The 20,584-nt window shown below is 36.8% G+C and overlaps 1 protein-coding gene across 3 annotated transcripts in view; it reads right to left on the reverse strand.

Moving 5' to 3' along the window:
- Cfap54 (cilia and flagella associated protein 54) overlaps window positions 1-20,247 on the reverse strand; it is a 293,504-nt gene extending 273,257 nt beyond the window's left edge. For 2 of the 3 annotated variants that reach the window (XR_007347741.1, XM_048803590.1), the window contains exons 1-5: window positions 19,798-20,247; window positions 13,447-13,552; window positions 11,204-11,347; window positions 9,310-9,481; window positions 5,539-5,597 (exon numbers count right to left, since the gene is read on the reverse strand). Coding sequence is in view for 1 of the 3 variants with exons in the window: in XM_048803590.1 (XP_048659547.1) it covers window positions 5,539-5,597; window positions 9,310-9,481; window positions 11,204-11,347; window positions 13,447-13,552; window positions 19,798-20,201 (885 nt within the window). In the remaining 2 variants the exon portion in view is untranslated. Of the gene's footprint in view, window positions 1-5,538; window positions 5,598-9,309; window positions 9,482-11,203; window positions 11,348-13,446; window positions 13,553-19,797 lie in introns of those variants that run through there. The other variant, XM_048803601.1, reaches the window with a different exon arrangement.
- Window positions 20,248-20,584: the final 337 nt, after the last annotated feature.

Consider the following 20,584-nt stretch of genomic DNA (forward strand, 5'->3'; position numbering starts at 1 on the left):
TCAGAATCTCAAATTCTAAATTCTATCCATGAGTATTCCAGCCCTCACCAAGTAGGTGACGACCTGTCTCCCTGGACTCTTAGGATACCTCCTGTGTTTACATATTATGTGTATACATATTATCCACATAAATTTCTATGCACATATGTACAGATTAATTATCTCTGATCCAAAATGCTGGGAGCAGAACTGCTTTGGATTTTGGATATCTTCTCATTTTGGAATATTTGCATTATAATAATGAAATATTTGGGAGATGGGACCCAAGACTAAACACGAAACTTATTTATGTTTCATATACACTTTACATGCATAGTCTGAAGGTAATTTCACACATTATATTTACTGCATCTAAATATATTTGACCCATCACATGAGATCAGATATGAAGTTTTCCACTTGTGGCATCCTGTTGGTGCTCAGAAGTTTTAGATTTAGAAGGATTTTGGATTTTCAGATTAGGGATGTTTATCTGAATCACACATCATATCCAATTGCATTAACATTACATGTGTGACTCCAAAATTAAACTGTGATCTCTTTGAGAACTGGAACAGTGCCTTATTTATTTTTATATCAGCAGTACCTGGAATATGGCCAGGTACATAGCAGATATTCTCAAGTATTATTAAATGAATTCCATAAACAACCTCGAAGTCAACAGAACCAGTCACAGGAGAGCTGACAAGTATCCTGGATTCTTGAATAATAATAATAAATTTGTACAACAGAATAAAGCCTCTCTTCCAAAAACCAAGTAGATCTTCAGTAGTTGAGGAAATATTTTTTAAAAATATATCTGTAGTGGGTCCATGACCCACCTTGAAAAGGTAAATCATTGACATCCCTCAGCTTCACATACATAAAGCAAAACTACCAGCTTGGCAGGATTGTTTAGTAGTTAAAAGTAAACTTAAAATCACCAATAATATTTAGACCCCACTATCATCTTTGAGTCCTCAAAGACAGGGTCTATAATGTATACACAAGTAGCTCAGCAGAAATCCAAGGGAAAGAAGGCTGAAAAGGCAGAATTCCCCACAGTCTGGGCAGTTTTAATTCCAAAGGAAAGAAACTATAGGAAGCAGATCAGAGTTTGACAACAAATTATAATATTCTTTGCTCTTCCCTGGAATCTCTCACTAGCATGTAAATTCACTTAGGAAAGGACCTTGTCTGTCTTGTTCACTACTGTAGCCCCTGCCCCTTGTACTTTAGCTAGTAGATAACAGATAGGTGGTAGTTGTTTGTTGACTGATCAACGAACCTACATTGAAAAGTTTCAGTTCATGATGCTAAATGTGGAGTCAACCAATCATAGATTCAAAGAGATGAAAGCCACTCTATACCTCTCCCCCACCAACATCGCCCCACAACTCCCTTTCCTGAGAGCTCCTGTGTCCAGTAACAAGGAACCCACCACATGGTGGCAGAAGACAGTTTTCAAAATGAAAAGTACTTCCATAAACTAAAAGAAAATCCACCTTGATAAACCTCCAGTTATGACTTCAGGAACAATCCCAAATAATCCAAAACCTAACTGCCAAAGTACAGCCTTCCAAGAATCTGAAAACACCTAAGCAACCTGCTCTCTCCTCCAGATCTCTCTCCAGGATAAATTCCTGAATATTTCCAGACCTCCCTTCTCCAACGTAGTTAGTCTTCGGGAGCTTCGCTCCAGGTATTCAATGCCCACTTTTAAGGGTATGACTAGACCACAGGATGGTAAAAAGATTCAGCCCTGATCCTGGATAAGTCAGCCTGAGTTTACCTTGAACTGATGAAAAATTCACAGTCCTCACACCTCTTGAACTTTTTCACATCCACTGTTCCCTCACTGCCCCTATTTGGATTTTTGCATTTGAATCATTGTGGCTGGGGTTGGAGGTATAAGATTAAGCCATGTATAAATTACCCCCTACAAATTCACATGTCTTTCCAAAATCCCTCAAAGCTCCTGGTATTAGAAATTTCACATTTCAAAATAAAAATAGCTTCAGCTAACAGTTGTTCATATTGTATTCGGATTTGTCTTTAGAATAAGAATTAAAGAAAATCACAGATTTTCATGCCAGAAGGAACTTTAAATTTAATCTAATCCGATTCCAAGAGGCTAAACTGCTTCTAAGCAAGAGAACCAGGACTGGAATTGAGGACTTTGAAGTCCCAAGTGCAACATTCTTTCCACTACATACAGCAGCTGTGACAAAGGGGAGAAGCTCACCAAAAACCACTTGGAGTCCTAAAAACTCTTTCAAGTTTGAAGATTAAAAGTCATTTCCCAAAATAGGCTGGGTGCAGTAGTGCATGCCTATCATTCCAGTGGCTCCGGAGGCTGAGGCAGGAGGATCACGAGTTCAAAGCCAGCCTCAGCAACGGTGAGACACTAGGCAACTTAGTCTCTAAATAAATAAATAAAATACAAAATAGGGCTGGGATATAGCTCAGTGGTCCAGTCCTCCTGAGTTCAATCCCTGGTACCCAAAGAGAAAAAGTAATTTCTCAAAATGACTTAATTTGTGACATTTTTTTCTTATCCCTAAAAGCTAGAAATAATTATTTCTATTAATAGAAATAATTGGGATACATAAAGACTATTCTCTGTATACAAAAAAATACTTTAAAACCCAAGTTATATTCACATCCCAAACTTGAAACCAAGCAAGAGCATGTTTCGGTTATCAGTAAGGGAAAACACACACACACACACACACACACACACACACACACATCAATCAGGTTAGCCACAAGATGGCACTGCAGACTTACTTATATCAATTTATATTTGAGGAAAATGAGAGTGAAGTAATTTCAAAGTTGATTTGGAGTTTGTGCAACGGTGTGTGGAATAACTTGACAATTACTGTTCAAGCCAAATACTTCACCAAACTATTTCAGTTTTATAGTAAAATGAAACAGAAATAAAGAGGGTTTTTTTTTAGAATGAAATGATTCTATGTATTCTTTAATGTTTGCCAAGTACATATACAGTTTGTTTTAAATGCCAGAAGAGAATCAAGATTGTTCTATAAACAAAAGCAAAGTTGTTGTATGTATTTATGGTAAAGGGTTTCATTAAAATAAAATCCCTATATTCTTTAAGCTTACATTGGTGCCCTGCCTCAGCACTAAATTGAGTTCCAACTGGGGAAAAGCCCCTGGTTAGTCCAAGTCTTCAGGATCACTTTGAGAATTGAGGGTAATATTTTAAAAAATAAAAAATAAATAAACCTCCCAAACAGTTACCCCACTTAAGCAGGTAAACCTAATGGAAAGGATTGTGACAGGATTCAATTTAGCAAACAGACATGCATTATTTGAAAGGTGACGAATGCTAGTATAGTGTGACATTGGTTCTGACCTCAGCACCCCTCTAACTAGATGTGTGACCTTGAACAAATTAAGCTTTCCATTAAATTAAGATGGAGGTAATAACAGCTCCTTTCTCAAAGTGGCATCTGAGGATTAGATAATGTATGCAAGTGCTCAGTAGCATACCAGATGGTAGGTACTCATTCAACAGATGATGATGACGGTGGTGGTGGTGGAAGTGGTGACAGTCCCACCTAATCTTAGACTGTGGTATTACTATGAAGGCAAAGCCTTCACACAGTACCTGGTATAGAGTATGGACTTGGTAATAACAGAGGGTAACCATAATGCCTAGATATATAAATGGAAGTTTAAATTGCTTTGGAATGACACTAAGAATAGCCTGGTCTGGTTTTCATCTATTTTAGGCTATAAAAGATTTGAACTCTAAAGTCACTACAGAGTTAGTGTCCCTGAGACCAGGAGGTCTCTGATGTAGTGGAACCTCACAAAGTTTGACTCCATTAAGTGAGCCCATTAAAGCCCATTTATAGATTAGTGTCCAGTTATCAGAGAAAACATTCAGCCTTTGGTTTTGCTGTCATGTATAACTGATTAGAACAAAAAAAAAATTTTTTTTAAATTTAAAGCCCATTTATAGTTTCAGCCCAGGAATCAATTTAGCAACCAGAGTTTGGAAATTTCTGGGTGAAAAGTATTAATTTCCTTGAAACCTGCTGTATTGAACAAACTGAAAGAATTTCATCCTGACCTTCAACTACCAACTGTACAGCCACTCCCCACCCCAAAATTCTTGCATGTCTCACTTTCCCCACTCCCCTCCTACAAGACTGGAACCATACGCCTGACCTCCTCCACTTATTTGTTCAGACACAATCAAGTTACATGAGAGAGGAAATGTCTTACATAGGTTATAAATAAGAAATTATTTTAAGATGATTTTCACATTAAGTTAAAATTCTCTCAACATTAATAAGTACAAACACTAACAGTCAAATGTTGGCACAGATGTCTCTGCCCCTTCAAAGTTTTGGCAAGCAAACACCAGAGCAGACCAAACTATGAAGGCTTCTGTGAAGCAGTATTTGTTGCTACAGCAAGTGCAACAGAAGTGTACAAATTCTTTTTAGGAACTCAACTGGAACTAAATATGGAATTGCTCAAATAATCTGTAGGCCAAATTTATATTATACTGTGGGACAGTATTCCCTCAGTTTATTTCACACTCAAAATGCTGGCCCAGAGTTTGTTCAAGTGACTGTCAGTAATAAAGTTCTTCTCAACTCAAGGAACAAAATGGAAAGAAAACATACCATTCATGTTATCTATTGAGCATACAAATATCTTGCTTCCATTTTTATTTTTTTAAGTGTTATTGACTTTTAAGATACTTGTCTGTTTTGAAAAATTAAGGGGAAAAAAAGGTATCTCTCCTGTGTGTTAGAATATTCAGGATAAGCTTTCACAAGCAATAAGGGAAAATAAAGTAGTAATGTTTCAGACGCCAACAGCAGCTCCAGCAGGGTCTCCATGGGAGTATATTCACCCTTCTTGGCCTACATTCCAAATGACTAGAAAATGAATGCAGAAAATATACATGTCTCCTGCCAACGAAAGTGCACCAACATTTCAGGGAAATCAACAGAAATGTCAGCAACTTCCTCAAGCTAAAACTGAGCACTGAGGACTGGTAAGTGAGAAACTTATCATAAAACTAAGTCTCCTTGCCCTCCTTTAGGTTTTTGTTCACTCAAGTAGCATGTGGGCTATAAGTAAAGTCCAAGAACCATATAATATAAATAGAGTAGCCAGAGTTTATCATCTAAACCAGGACACTTATAAGATTGAACAGGGGTGCTATTAATAATTACTTCAGGACTAGCATAAATAGGACTGTCCCAAGGAAGCCCAAGGGGATGGTCTCCTTGTTCAGTATCAAGTATGACAAGTTAAGACTGTCTAGCAGCCATGGAGACACTGGAGAATACCTATCAATTTTAGGAATGACCTTTCTTTTCATGAATTACTCTATTGTCCACATTTTTATTGATTAATATTAAAGTAAAACAAAGACCAATAAACCATATAACATATGCATTCACTAAATTATATTAATTCTTTGTTTTATATTCAATATATGGTATGGTGAAAGCCTTAAGAAAAATAGGAAGTAAAGGGAAAATACTTTGTTAGGACATTTCATACCTTGGAGGACTGACCTACGATCATCAGTTTCCTGCAAATGGTGTAAATATAAATGGTGCCTAGGTGGAAAAAAAAATTATGTTAACTTATTTAATACTCAAATAATGGAAATTGTATATTATAACTTCTGTGGTTTAATAAGTCTGTAGTCCCCAAAAGAAACAATCTCATGAGAAAGTCTAAAACTGTAGAGTTAATAATCATCATAATTTTTCTTGTCACTTATAGACAAAAATCATGAAAATAACTAATATGGCCATATTTAAAATATCTTGACACAGGAATCTTTTAGTCTCATTTTTGAAGGCAATTCAGATTTTGAAATATACTAAACAAAAGAATAGTAGCATAAATAATGTAGACTGTGCTTTTATTAATTCATGTAAAATGTTACTGTTTCCCCTGGTTTCCTTATGATTGAAAAACTAAAGATTTATCTCCAAATAAAATTAGAATGCATATTTAATCAACATGGCACAATACTCAACAAGGGAACTCATAATAATTTAAAAGTCATATAACAGTCTACATTATATTCATTTGCAGTCTCACAGACATTTATCCCATTCTAAAGATATGTCTTATAAACAGGCTAATGAAAAATATCATTTCATTAAAGTATGATTTTATATCAGACCACCAAGAGAGAAGGCTGGTACAGGGTTGGAAGGAGTGGGGGACATCACCATACATTCTTCTGTACATCAAAGCCAAAGATGCTATAAACATGCCCAAAAGATGGCAACATGTTTAAAAAGGCATGCAGTTATGACAAGTAGTCTAAATATTTTCCAAAAAAACTGATCTAAAATTCATAACCATCAACATTCAACCATTAGGAATCCTATGTTCATGTTTAAATTTTAAAAAACTTCTGAGAAAACAGCATCTGCTCCAAAACATATTCCTTGATTAAAATATACCTGTAAGTAGAACAAACATTATTTAATCAAAGCAGCAGCAAATATGCTGAATATAATCTAAAATACTTATAATATCTTAAACATCATAGAAAATGCAACTGGTCCTTAACATTCCAGGACTCAGAAACGAAATGTGGCTGTGCCCATGATAGGTATTTATTTATTTTACCTAAGCCCCCCTAGGAAAGAAATACATGGCTACTAACAGCTCAAGCCCCAAATGATTATCTCAATGTGGCTTTATTGACCAATAATTTTAATTTTTCTAAGGGAAGAGCTCTCCAGACTCCATGCCCACAACCCAACCAGCCCAGCCCAAGGTCAGTCATTCTACTTTTAATCTTTAAAAATAAAACTGCATTAATTGTTTTTCTTTCTAGGGGGGAAAAAAGTCATCATGTAAGGCTAGGCACAGGAAACATATGCCTCCCCTCAAAACATGGGATTCAGGTGTAAGCCAGGAGCCTGAATAAACACGAGAAACTAGGGAACTTAAGGAGCTTGCCTTCCAAGAATGACAAGGGCCCTCTGTATCCCCAGCCTCATGGCTGCTGACTATAACTGAGTTCTTCTTTAATAATTCAGGATCTTGGCCTGACTAGCAAATTCTCACTGCAGAAGCCAGAGGAGTAAGTGGTATAGGATAGAAAAGAGACCAAACTTTATGATCTCAGGGTATCTCTGGAAGTTGGTTTTGTTTTGTTCTGTTTTATTTTGCACCAAATCCCTAAAATGAGTTATTGCCTGATCCTGTGACTCCTTTCACCAAAAATGGCCACCATGAAAATAATCTGAGTCTAAATTTGTTGGGTTCAGGTTAGTTGAAAAGTAAAATATTATCCAATATTCGTACCCTTCCTCAAATTTCATAAACAATCAGGATTGATTAAATATCTTAAGAAACCAAGGCTATGTATATATAATAGTTGATTAAAAGTAAATGGAATAACTTGTCTCAGGAAAAAGGTTATCAAATGTGTTTGACATTTTCAGTTAAACATATTTTTGACTACTTAAATTCTAAATTGTCAATACTTTAAGGTCTATGCAGTTGCTAATCCCCAAATTGGAATAGCCTTTCCCCAAATATCAAGTAATTTACTCCCCAAATTCCTTCAGGCCTTCAACTATTACCTGGGGAGACCTCCCCTGACCATGCTATTTAAAATCATAGCTCAGCCCCCAGTCACCTCTATCTTACCTTTGTTTTTCTCTATAGTACGATCACCATCTAACACTATTTAGTTTTGATTTATCATTTCCCTGCAGTAGAAGCAAGCATAGGAATGGAGCTTTCATCTGTTGTCCCCTCCTGTGTCCCTAGCACATAGGACAATGCCTGGTTTATGGGAGGTACTCAGTGAATTTCAGATGAATACATTAAAACAGGGACAGTAGTGAGTACAAATAAAAAGCAGTATGTATATCTCCCAAAACCCAGAAATCACACTCATGGGCATAGATCCCAGAAGACTCTTCACATGGGTCTATAAAAGGACAAGTGCAAGGTATTCATTGCAGAATTATTTGTGGTAGGGCAAACCAGGTGCCCATCCCGAGGGGTGTATGAATACCTGGAATACAATTCAACAGGGAGAATTCACAAATTAGATTTACATGTAGGAATCTGGATAGATTCTAAAACCATACTGGGCAAAACTGAGAAAACAGAATAGTCTAGGCCACAATACTACATGTGTAAATAAAAATCACACTAAGGAAAGAATATAGAAGATACAGAAATCATTTAATCTTCTAGTAAAAGGCTTTCAGGGATTTGTTTGCTTGTGTCTGATCTGATCTTAAAAGGACTAAAGATAGGGATTCATGCTGCCTACCTCTCCAGCAGGCCAATGATAGGGCTTCTCACCACCTTTTGAGCGCTGGATCGCTGCTCCTGCTCCTTGGTCCCTGCCAAGATCTGAGTAATTTGGGTAGAGAGATGGCAGCAGCAAACAAGAGAACCATTGATCCTCTTGAGGATGATTAGGCACAAAAGCTTAATAATCACTGGGCCAAAAAAAAAATCTGATCCAAGTTGGCCTCATCTCTGGGAGCAAATGTGAAGTGTAATTTAAATCAAAATGTCAAAACATGATTTGGAATGGGTGAGGAAGGAAGAGGCTGAGATACACTTTCAGTTGCCATGGAATGAGGGAAAATCCAATATATTTTCTTCAGAGTTATTTTGCCCTGGTCTTACACACATCAAACACACTGTCACTGTTATTTTTTATTCAATAATATATTATCCAACAACACACACACACACACACACACACACAATTCAGAGAACAATATATAGTAAGCGACCCAATGTAACTTTAGAGAAAAACAAATGTTACTTTTTTATAGCTAAGATTCACTTCTTTGCACACAAATGTAATATATATATTTGTGGGGGGGGTCTCAGAGCTCCTCACTAATAAACAATTAGGGGGAGAAGTTGCTTTACAGAAAGCCAAAGCTACTAGCCAAGGTCTTTGAGGAGAAGACCGACAAAGGATGATGGTTACAATCACCCTAACCTGCTGTGACCACTTGATCTCTCCTCTACTTAGATCTTACACTTGCCTATTTATTAACTGTGGTCTCTGCTTTTGATATGCACAAAACTGATTATCCCCTCAGTCTCTGACCCTTCCTTCAATGGGAAACCTAAAAACATGTATTAAAAGTCCCTATTTATGAGGATAAACTAAATGTAATACAAATGATTTTAAAAACCTACCACCATCATATCATGAAATGCATGTTTTAAATCACAAGGCAATAAGTTACTATCAAACCTGGCATTTAAATAGCTTTCTGAGAGAATCAATGGAAAATAAAACAGATTGGCACATACCGTTGAAGATAATCCAACAAAGGTGATCTTGTGGCAGAGCTACCTCCATGATGAGCCTTAAGGAGAACAAGATAGACAGACACTTGCTCACAGATTCTTTATTCTGCAGGTTGACATCAGCATCACAGAGCAGCTGGTAATTGCAAATATTTTTGGCACTCAAAGCATGAAACTGAAATATATGGAAAAATATAAATAAGAATATGAATAAGGTTCACACAACCCAGGAAAGCATTTCTCAAAATATAAAAAATACAGAAACAATTAGGCTTAATTAGTTTAATATATTAGTATAGAAATATAAATTCCTTTAAAACCTCCATTTACTTAAGCTTTCCTTAGTCAAATCAAAAGGGAAAAAGCACAAAATATTTATTATCAAGAATATAGAATTAGGGCCGGCGCTATAACTCAGTGATAGAGCGCTTGCCTCACACAGGTGAGCCACTGCATTCCATCCTCACCATCACATAAAATAAATGAATAAATATATTGTGTCCATCTACAACTAAAAAAAACATTTAAAAAAAATAGAATCAAATCAATTTCTGTAAACTCACCCAATGTCATTATAATCTACCAATGCAGACATGATTGTCACCATTCACACGATCCATCCAGCAAATGTTGATTGTGCGCTTGTTTGCCACACTCTGCTGAGCAAGAGGGACTCAAAGATGAGAAAGAAAGAGCTCCTGCTCTCGGCAGAGGAAAAGTGTTTCAGGCACACGCAACATTAGGGATGCTTAAAGAAACCACTATGATCACTAAATTCAATGTCTTTTGTGAGTTTTGATAAAAAGATTTACGATAAGAGAGGAGACTATGGGGGTGGTGAGTTCTATGTCATTCCAAAGAATTTAGACTTTAGCCCAAGGGCAAAGTCAAAAGGCAGTGAAATAAAGTGATTCTATTTATCCTTTAGAAATTAATTCTGACAAGTGTGAAAATGAATTGCAGAGAGAGTGAGAGCTACATATACAGGGAGGCTAGGGGAAACTTTTGCTTTCAGTTCTCCTCCCAAAGGAGTGCTACCCTCCACTGCCTAGTACTCTCATCTGTATGCCCTACTGCACAGCCAAACGGAACAATTCAGTGGTTCCCCAACACACCTTGAGAACTCATTATTAGCCAGCCATACCCTGTTTCTAAGGTTTAAAATAATCATCAAATTTGGAATAACATAGATTTGGAATCAGACTTGATCAAACACCAAACTTGCCCATTGCTTTGAGTGGGTTTGGCTGGCTTCTTAATCTCTGATAAACTTTCTAAATTTCTAATAAGTTTCTTCATCTGCAAAAAAAATTTAAAAATGCCCAATAGTTCTACCTTTTAGTATTGTAATGAGACTGCAAGATGGTAATTGACACATGCATTTACAGTACCGAGCACACTGTAATTACTCAACTGGTGGATTAATAATAGCAGTTAATATAATATTGGTATAATAAAAATAAAGTATACAACTATATATCAAAATATCTATATTTGAGTTCAAGAGCCACTTTTTTATACTAACTATGTAATCGGCTTTATTTTTCTCTTCTGTAAAATAGGGTAATAACAATATCTAACTCATAAAGTTATTGTAAGGATCAAGTATGTTTTCCAAGACACTTTGTTAACTAAAAGTACTCTACAAATAGAGTTATAAAAACAATAAGTGTCTGCTAGATGAATGAATGATTATACTGACACAATCTCTAAGGTATCATTAACAAAGTTTAATGAGTTCACTTTCTCATCCAGCCTGGAAAGCATTTATTAAGCACCTTATAGCACATGGCCAGATGCCATACTAAGTGAAATGAAATTAGAGGCTGCCAACTAAACTAATAATTACAAAATTAATCATAAAATGTGACTATTTTAGCTGTTTCTTTCATCTTACTGTAAGTGCAGCAGTTTTATCTCCAAAGCCTTTTGGAAAAAAGACAGTTTTGAATTGTCTCGCATCTGCTTTATCCTCATCAAAATTGGTACAAAACTGCTGAAGATATCTTCCATAGCACTGCCAAAGAGCCAGTTTGTATTCCTAAAGCAAAAAGAGGACTTGATTAAAGTTCAAAAATATCATTTTAAGACTAACATTCATATTATTCTTAAGAGTATAAATGTTAATTATCACTATCACTACTTTTACTACCATCACCATCGTCCAAGCACTGCATTGTGCCATTTGTATGTTATTATCTCATTTAGTTCTGCTAACAAGCCAACTGTGACATGGGACCATCAAGATCACAAAGATGAGAATACTTACTTTGTGTATGGTAAAATCTACATACACTCGAAATCCAGTATCACCAGACAGTAGTAACCCACATACACTGAGAAGGAGATAAGAAGCCTTAACATCCTAGTAAAGCTGGAGAGAGGGAGGGGTGAACGCTGCATCAGGACAGACATGCTTCCTTTCTGTCCCCCATGGAGTAGAAATGTCCTGGGAGTTTCTAGTAGGGAACGTGAGCAGTGCTCTAAGGACGAATCTGTTATGGTCCTTCCTCATTTTCGTCGCCTGCTTCTGTGCCTTGGGAAAAGCAACTGCCCTGGGTGTGAACTGCCTATCCATCTACCTAACCCCTTGGGAGGCATCCATGGCCAAACACTGTTCTGTTTATATTCCTGTTAATTTGGTTGTTATTTGCTCCCTAATTCTGAATCTTTCCCATTCTAACTTTATTCAGATAGTAAATTCAAATACATTTAAAATAAGAGTATTCCACAAGATGATCTTTATTAAAATTAAAATAATCTATACAATTCAAGTTCATTTTCAGGACTATAAAGACCTTCAGTGGCCAACTCTCCCATCAGTGAAAAGTAGATAAAACATTTTCTTTGCTCCTTTTATTTAACAATGCCTTCTCTTCTCTAGGCCTTTCTGCCAGAGATATTGAATCCTTAGCTTCTAACAACCCTAACCAACTTGCTTTATCAACTTCTGACATGCATCTTCCTCATATCTCCACAAATACCCTCTCCACCTTCCTTTACACCCCTTAAGCAACTTCTGAGAAGTTCAGCTGTGAAGATGGAGGTGGACTCCCTTCTAATTCTCATCAAAACTGTTATTTCACTTCACATGAATATAGCTTACAAATAGAATCTTACCTAGATGGGTTTGTTGTTGTTTGCTTGTTTTATAGTTTTCCAAACCCTGTATTTGAAAGTTTCTAAGACCATGGTCCATTAACATGGGACTAAGATTATCTCTGATTTAGGCAGAGGAAAACAGATATTAGTTCTTTATTATGAAAGTTCTTCCACATCTTATCCTGTGTTTGGTGAATTTGCCTCCCAGACCAAAAGGATTGAAGTTATGAAAATATAAATGGAGGAAGAAAATTAAGTTGACAAACCAAAGATTGAGGAAACTGAACTGTCCATATTGGGCCTCTATCCTTCTAGATAAAATAACTCTTAGTCTAACTCTTCATATAATTTAGAATAATCTGGACCTATGCCAGAGCTTAAGGAGAAAATTCACATTATGATTAACTAAGAACCCAGCCATAGCATGGTCCTATCAAATCAAGTCCACAGGTCCACAGCATTCCAAGATCCAGACATTCATATGAAACTAAAAATAGGGCACAAACTCAGTTTGGAATAAAATACTGAGCAGAAAGTAGGGCATGTATGGAATGACACCTATAATCACATACAGCAAAACATCCAAATGCTCAGTTATTTAAACAGGACGCTGGGCAACATAACAGCAAGGCCAGTAGCTATGAAGGCTGTCCCCTGGGCAAGGCCAGAATGTGGAAAAACAACAGGAAGTGGTGTCTGGGCTCCTTTGTATAAGGTGGAACATGATGACTCAGCACTTCCTGTTGTGCACCTACCACACCCTCTGTTAGACCTGCTAAGCTCCTTCCCATCCCCAGCCAGGCTCCTGTCCTTTCAGGAACCTCTTGTCCCTGGAGAATTTTAACTACACAATTAAAAAGCAAACACATTTTTGTTGTTGTTGTTGTTGTTGTTCTGGGCCTCACTAAAATCTTCATGTATTCACATATTTTTTTTCCTAAGGAAAAAAAAATCATGTATAATAGGGATGGTATTATATCAAGTAATAATTAGCCAAATAAGTTTCATCTGGGCTCTTTTTCCTCCAGCCACACTTACTTTCATTTGACAAAGGCTATCTCCAACCTTCAGAAGCTTTTCATTGTAATAGTCATCTGGCAGCCGGGGGGCGTATTTGGTCCAGATATTAAACAAAGAGGTGGCACTGTAAAAATCATAAAATAAAACAACATCTTCAAAGTCAGCTGGAAACCTCAATTAATTAGTAAGCAATTCCTAAAACTTACCTTGTGCTGAGTGTTTCCAATGTGTCTAATTGTTAATAATAAATATATGGTTAAAATTATTACTTTCTATGTGCCAGACATTGATGGAAGCTCTTGACATGCATTTTTTATACACTTTATTTTAGAGCAGTTTTAGGTTTACAGCAAAATTGAAAATACAGATTTCCCACATATCCTCTGCCCCCACATATGCACAGCACCCTCCCCATCAACATCCACCACCAGACAAATGATGAGCCAATATTGACACATCATTATCACCCCAAATCCATGGTTTACATATTCAACATTATCATAGAAAGCAGTTTTACCACCCTAAAAATCCAGCGCTACCCCTATCTATCCCTCCCTTCCCCTTTATTTTTACTGTCTCCATAGTTTTCCCTTTTCCTGAATGTCATCCATATGTAGCTTTTTCAGAGTGACTTCTTTCATTTCTTGATGTGCATCTAAGTTTCCTCCATGTCTTTTCATAGTTGATAACTCATTTCTTTTTAGCACTAATATTTGTTATTTTTTTATTTGTTTTATTTTTGCACTCACTTTCTAAAGGACAGCTTGGTTGTTATGAGTTTTGGCAATTATGAATAATATTGTTAAAAACATCCATGTGCAGGTTTTTATATGGACAGTTTCCAAATCCTTTGAGTAAATACCAACTGGCATAATTTCTGGACCACAGGGTAAGAGTACGTTTAATCCTATAAGAAACTACCAAATTGTCTCTCACAGTGTTGCCTATTTTTCATTCCCACCAGCAACCAATGTGTTGCTCCACATCTCCACATTGTTGCCAGCATCTGATGTTGTCAGTGTTCTGGATTTTAGTTTTTCTAATAGGTATGTAGGATATCTCATTATTATTTGTACTTCTCTGATTGATAAGACATAGACAATCTATTTGTATGTTTATTTGCCATTTGCATATCTTTTTTGGTGAGGTGTCTGTTAGGGTCTTTGATCCACTTTTAAAAACATGTTGGTTTTATTTTTCTTCTTGTTGAGTTTTAAGAATCTGCTGTATATTGTGGATAATAGTCTTGTATCAGATATGTCTTTTGTATATATATTCTCCAGTTTATGAAATATCTTTTTATTCATTTGTTTGTTGTTTGTATTAGGGGTTGAACCCAGGGGCAATCAACCACTGAGCCACATTCCCAGCCCTTTTTTGTATTTAGAGACAAGGTCTCACCAAGTTGCTTAGGGCCCCACTAAGTTGCTAAGGCTGGCTTTGAACTCACAATCCTCCTGCCTCAGCTTCTTGAGCCACTGTGATTACAGGCATTTGCCACTGTGCCGGCTCTTTTTATTCTCTTTTACAGTGTCTTTCATAGAACAGAAATTTTTAATTTTAATGAAGTCTAAATTATGAATTCTTTCTTTCATGGATTGTGCTTTTGGTGTTGTATAAGAAGTCATCACCAAACCCAAGGTCATCTAGATTTTCTTCTGTTATCTTCTAGGAATTTTATAGTCTTGAATTTTACATTAAGTCACATGATCCATTTTGATTTAATTTTGTGAAGGCTATAAGGTCTGTGTCTAGATTCATTTTTTAGCATGTGGTTGTCTAATTTTTCTGGCAACATTTATTACAAAGACTATTTTTCTTCTCCATTGTATTGCTTTAACCCCTTTGTCAAAAATCAGCTGACTATTTATTTCTGGGCTTATGTATTCTGTCCCATTTTTCATTTGTCTATTCTTTCACCAATATCACACTTGATTACCATAGCTGTATATAAATCCTGAGATGGTGTGGTATCAGTCCTTCAATTTGTTCTTCTCTTTCAATATTGTGTTGGCTATTCTTTTGCCTACATGCTTCCCCCCCCGCCCAATTCATCTTCACAACCCCAAGATGAGAAATAAACCTAAGAGAGGAAATAATAATAACCCTGAGGACAAGGACCTCAATGATATGTTCATCTGCTCAGCCACAGTATAGTAAATGACTAGTACATGTTGAAAGAATGACTAATTAGGGAAATTTTTCTTGTTCTCATTTTATTCTCTTCTACAAAGAGCTAAGGGCTCCAATATCCAGTCAATCCATTTCAGGTTATGCATCCTTCCACCAAATGAAACCAAAACAAAGCATACAGTATTCTCGAAATGGTTTCTAGTCAGAGTTAAAAGGATAGCAGATCATTGTTTATTTTATTAATTCATTTAGTTAGCATTTATTCCTTCCCTCTCTCTTGGAATTTATAAATGTCTCTAGGAACAACCCAAATTTCCTTTAACAGTTGTCAAATCCATATCATAAATTTCTAGAAAATTGAATGTTGTGGGCTGAATGTTTATGTCCTCCCAATCCAAATTCATACCCTTACCCCCAGTGTGGTTATATTTGGAGAAGGGCCAATTAAGGTTAAATGAGGTCATGAAAGTAGAACCCTGCACTAATGGGATTAATGCCCTTATAGGAAGAGAAACCACTTTGCAATGCATGTACTTGATTCTGTTCCTCACCGTGTATTCTAAGAAGACTTTCAGCATCAAGCAATTCTTGGTCAAGAAACAAAAGCAAAATCATCCCCCAATGAATTCTGATAAAAACTGGTAATAAAATCAGGTACAACTCCAAGAAGAGACGTCGGTGAGGAACCAAGCTGTCTATAAAGAATTACACATGAAATGGCTCACACATTTATGCTATATCAAGATCATGATCATCTTATCAGATCAAGCTGAAAATGTCACCATGTCACAGTTGGGCATATTTAATTGGAATCTGGCCTTTCTTCAGCCATGAAGGTGCTGTAATACTGGTTTCAGTACTTAAAGGAAGGGGGTAGGGGAATCTAGACCCTCTCCAAGCTGTCTCTCAGAGGAAAGGCCATATGATGGCAAAGTAGCCTTCCACAAGCCAAGAAAAAAGCCCTTACCAGAAATCTGGGACTTGCCTCCAGAACTATAAGAAAATAAATTTCCCTTGCTTAGGCCAAGCGGTCTATGGTATTTTTGTTATGGTAGCCTGATCTAACTAATATAGACAGGACTCTAAACTTAGGGACTAAAGAACAATCTGATAGTCATGATGTCCATGCTAGGATATTAATGAAACAATCTCTACAGAAACCTGTCAATTCATTCATCTGGGTAATTAAATGATACTAATTGGGTCATTGAGTGAAGAACACAAAGCACTCCTGCCTTTATAAACCTCTTAATAATATTTTGGGGTAGAAAAATATATGTGTGTACCAGTAATAAATGATCATGCCAAATAAATAATGTGACAAATATAAACCAGAGAAGTTTTAAAAGGGAAATATATTTTGTTTGTTCATTTTTAACCTTTTGTTCTTGGATTTGCTGCTTCATGAAATGCCTCAGGCTTAGAATAAATATAATGAATTCAATATATAACCAGTCAAATATATAACCAGCTAGAATTCTTAAATTATGTGGATGAAATAGTTAATGCTTCCAAACCTTCCAGATGAGAAGTTTTGTTCTGATGATGACTAGGTTTGTTACTCATAAAAGAAAAAAAGCAGCTTTATCAAATCAATCAAGGTTATATAACAGGAAAAAGATTTTTTTAGTGACTCTTTAAGTTCAGGTTGAGGCTACTCATTAATAATGGCTTACATAATGATTAAACAAAATATAAAATACACTGTAGAATATATATCATTTAAAGACTTTGCATTGCTGATTGGTTATAGCTGTTACTGGATACTTAGATTGTTCTCAAATTGAAAACTGCAACTGTATAAACAGAATACCTAAATTTTATCTCCTTATAACAAAAATATGTTTTTTAAAATGTTCACACAAATATTTAATGACATTGTTGTTATAATCAGAATTTAGATTTTAATGCTTACAAAAATTCTTATAAGAAACAAGTTTTGATTTTAAAAATAGTTGTCTGGGGCACGGGCAGGACCCGGGTTCGATTCTCAGCACCACATAAAAATAAAGGCATTGTGTTTTGTCCATCTACCTAATAATAGCTCTGCCTGAATGTTGAGTTACATCTCAATGTATATAAACTTAAATTCCTTCATCTACCTCCCTTCTACCTGAAACCTGCACCTTCCATAATCACAATCCCACCCCACTTCCTTCACATTTGTGATTCTCTTTGTGTGGACTACTCTTTGCACAGAAATCTTCATCAACTGCTCCCACATGTCCTCATTTTTCTAAAAAGTCACTTTTACCGACTTTCCCTAACCATGGGCCAAGTCATCCCATTTTAAGTTGCAATACTTATCCAATATCCTCCATCCCCATTCCCTGCTCTATTTTTCTCTCTAGCATTTATCTCCTAATAAAATGCATTTACAATAGTTCTCCCTTATCCTCAGGGAATACATCCAAAAACACCCGTGTGTGCATGAAACCACACATAGTACGAAGTTCTATATTTGTGATATTTTTTTCTTATACATACATAGCCGTGATAGTTTTACTTATAAATTAGGCAGGGTAAGAGATTAAAATAAGCTTGGCGTGGTGGTGCACACCTGTAATCCCAGTACCTCAGGAGGCTGAGGTAGGAGGATCACGAGTTCAAAGCCAGCTTCAGCAAAAGTGAAGTGCTAGGCAACTCAGTGAGACCCTTTTTCTAAAATAAAAATAAAAAATAGGTCTGAGGATGTGGCTCAGTGGTCAAGTGCCCCTGAGTTCAATCTCCAGTACCAAAAAAAGAGAGTGAGAGATGAAAAATAATAACTAATAATAAAACAATTACAATATACTATATCAAAGTTATATGACTGTGCTTGCTCTCTCTCAAAATGTCTTATTGTAGTATAGATATTAATAACCTCAGCATACAATTATTTTCTTTCCTCATTGAGAACTTTTACCTTCTCACTTAAAGAAAGCACTTTATGGCTCTCTTTGGCATATCTGGATTGCCAGCATTGCTACTTTGCACTTTGGGACCATTATTAAGTAAAATAAGGGTTACTTGAATGCAAGTACTATGATACCACAGCAGTTGATCTGATAATCTAGACTGCTACTAACTAATGGGCAGGTGGTTGCTACAGTATGGATCTTACTGAATAAATGGATGAATCACATCCCAGTTGGTACAGAGCAGATGGTGTGATATTTCATCACAGTACTCCTGAAGATGTGCATTTAAAATGTATACATTGTTTATTTCTAGAATTTTCCATTTAATATTTTCAGGTAATGGTTGACGACTGAAACTACAAAGCAAAACCATATATAAGGGAGACTAATGTACTTCCACATTTTTTAGTGGATGGCTGTACTCACAAAAATATATGCTCCATGAGGTAAGGGATTTTTATATCATGTTAACTTGTCGTTTTCCTAGTTTCTAGAAAGGCACCTGATAGGTGCTCAATAAATAGTTAATTAGATGCATAAATGAATAATAAACATTCTTTATATTAAATAAATTTTATATTAATTAAATAAACTATTTCTTTATATTAAATGCATGAACAAAAAAAATGCAAGTTAAACCATTCACTATTCTGGTGTTTGCTATTTGTCTACATCTGTGACTGTTCTCTTTGCAATGTATTTGGCCAAGAAAGATGGTAACATAAACAGGAAAGAATCTTAAAAACAGGTAGTTTGCAGTTCACAGAAATAACATGGTGATAGAATCCAAGAAAAAAAAAAGGCAAACAGATGTGCAGATGAATCACAAAGTCTACGAAAAAAAGTCTCTGTGATTCTAATAGTAACATAAAAAGAGAATAAAAATGCATATGTTCCCAGGATGACTGACTTCATGCTTCATGATATTAAGAACTTCTTCGAGAACCTAAGCCACCTCAAAGTTATTCCTTTATCTTTGTATACAAAATTGTTCACCCACTAAATCAAAAGTTGTGACACCCCTGAGTCCAAAAAAAAAAAAAAGAAAGAAAAAGTATTAGCCTAGAGGAGCCATCAAGGGACACACAGAAACAGAACAAATGGGGAGTTAGGAAACATTTCCGTGTTGATTTTTATTTTGACCTGAGCAGGAAGCCAACATACATGTAACCAAGATTTAAGGTTGTCATAGCGACGAATCTCCACTTCTCCAACTTTGTTTCTCTCTCCTGGGCCCTCTGGTCAGGCCCGGCGTCCACCTCGCTGACCGGGCTCTTGGGGCCACCACCTGCCTTCAAGGGCATCACCTCCTCCCCAGCGCCCGGCCTCCGCTTACCAACGCCGATGGAATTCGTGCTTCTCTTCCGCCGTCGTCACTAAAACCTGCTTTTTCTTCATAAAGCCTAACAACTCGCGAATTTCCTTCTCGAAAGAGGCGAGGAGCGGGTTTTTAGCGTCCAACGGCCCATAAAACGCGGCGATGGGCAACGGGTCCTCGGGACTGGCTAGTTGAGGCTGCGGGCTCGGGGAGCTCGCCTTCGACTCCCGGGGCGACTCTGAAATTGCAGTCGAAGTCAGGGGTGTGGTCGATGGCAGTTCTTGGGGCAACGTGGATGTGGCAGACGTGCCCGACAGAGGGCTAGAGCTGGTGCCCTGCGCCGCCATATTGACGCGACCCCGGCCGGCCGGCGGTGTGTACACACGCGGTTGCCTGGCGACGGTCTCGCGGCAACCAAGCATCCAGCGCGCATTCCGGGAAACACAGCGGCCCCTGGAGGGCAGAGGAATAAAGAATTGGATCCAGAAAAGAATGATGCTCTGAAGGTTATTTGTCCTGTTGCCCATTGGCACCGCTGTATGAGCTGAGAATAGGAAGAAAGTTTTGAACAGAGAGCCAGCGAATATTACAGCTGAATTTTTACCATCACGAATCCAGACTGTACTTCTTTTTTCATCTTAACCACTTAATAACAATAGTGGGTGATGGTGAAGCTGCTCATAATGATGATATTACATACATTAGTATGTCAGACGTTGTTGTTATAAGCATATGAAACACAAACAATATCAGATTTCATTTAACCATCATGACAACTTTGTCATTAAGATTCTGTTAGTACCTC

The sequence above is a fragment of the Marmota marmota genome, unplaced genomic scaffold (genome assembly GCF_001458135.2).
Source record: "Marmota marmota marmota unplaced genomic scaffold, marMar, whole genome shotgun sequence".
NCBI lineage: Eukaryota > Metazoa > Chordata > Mammalia > Rodentia > Sciuridae > Marmota > Marmota marmota.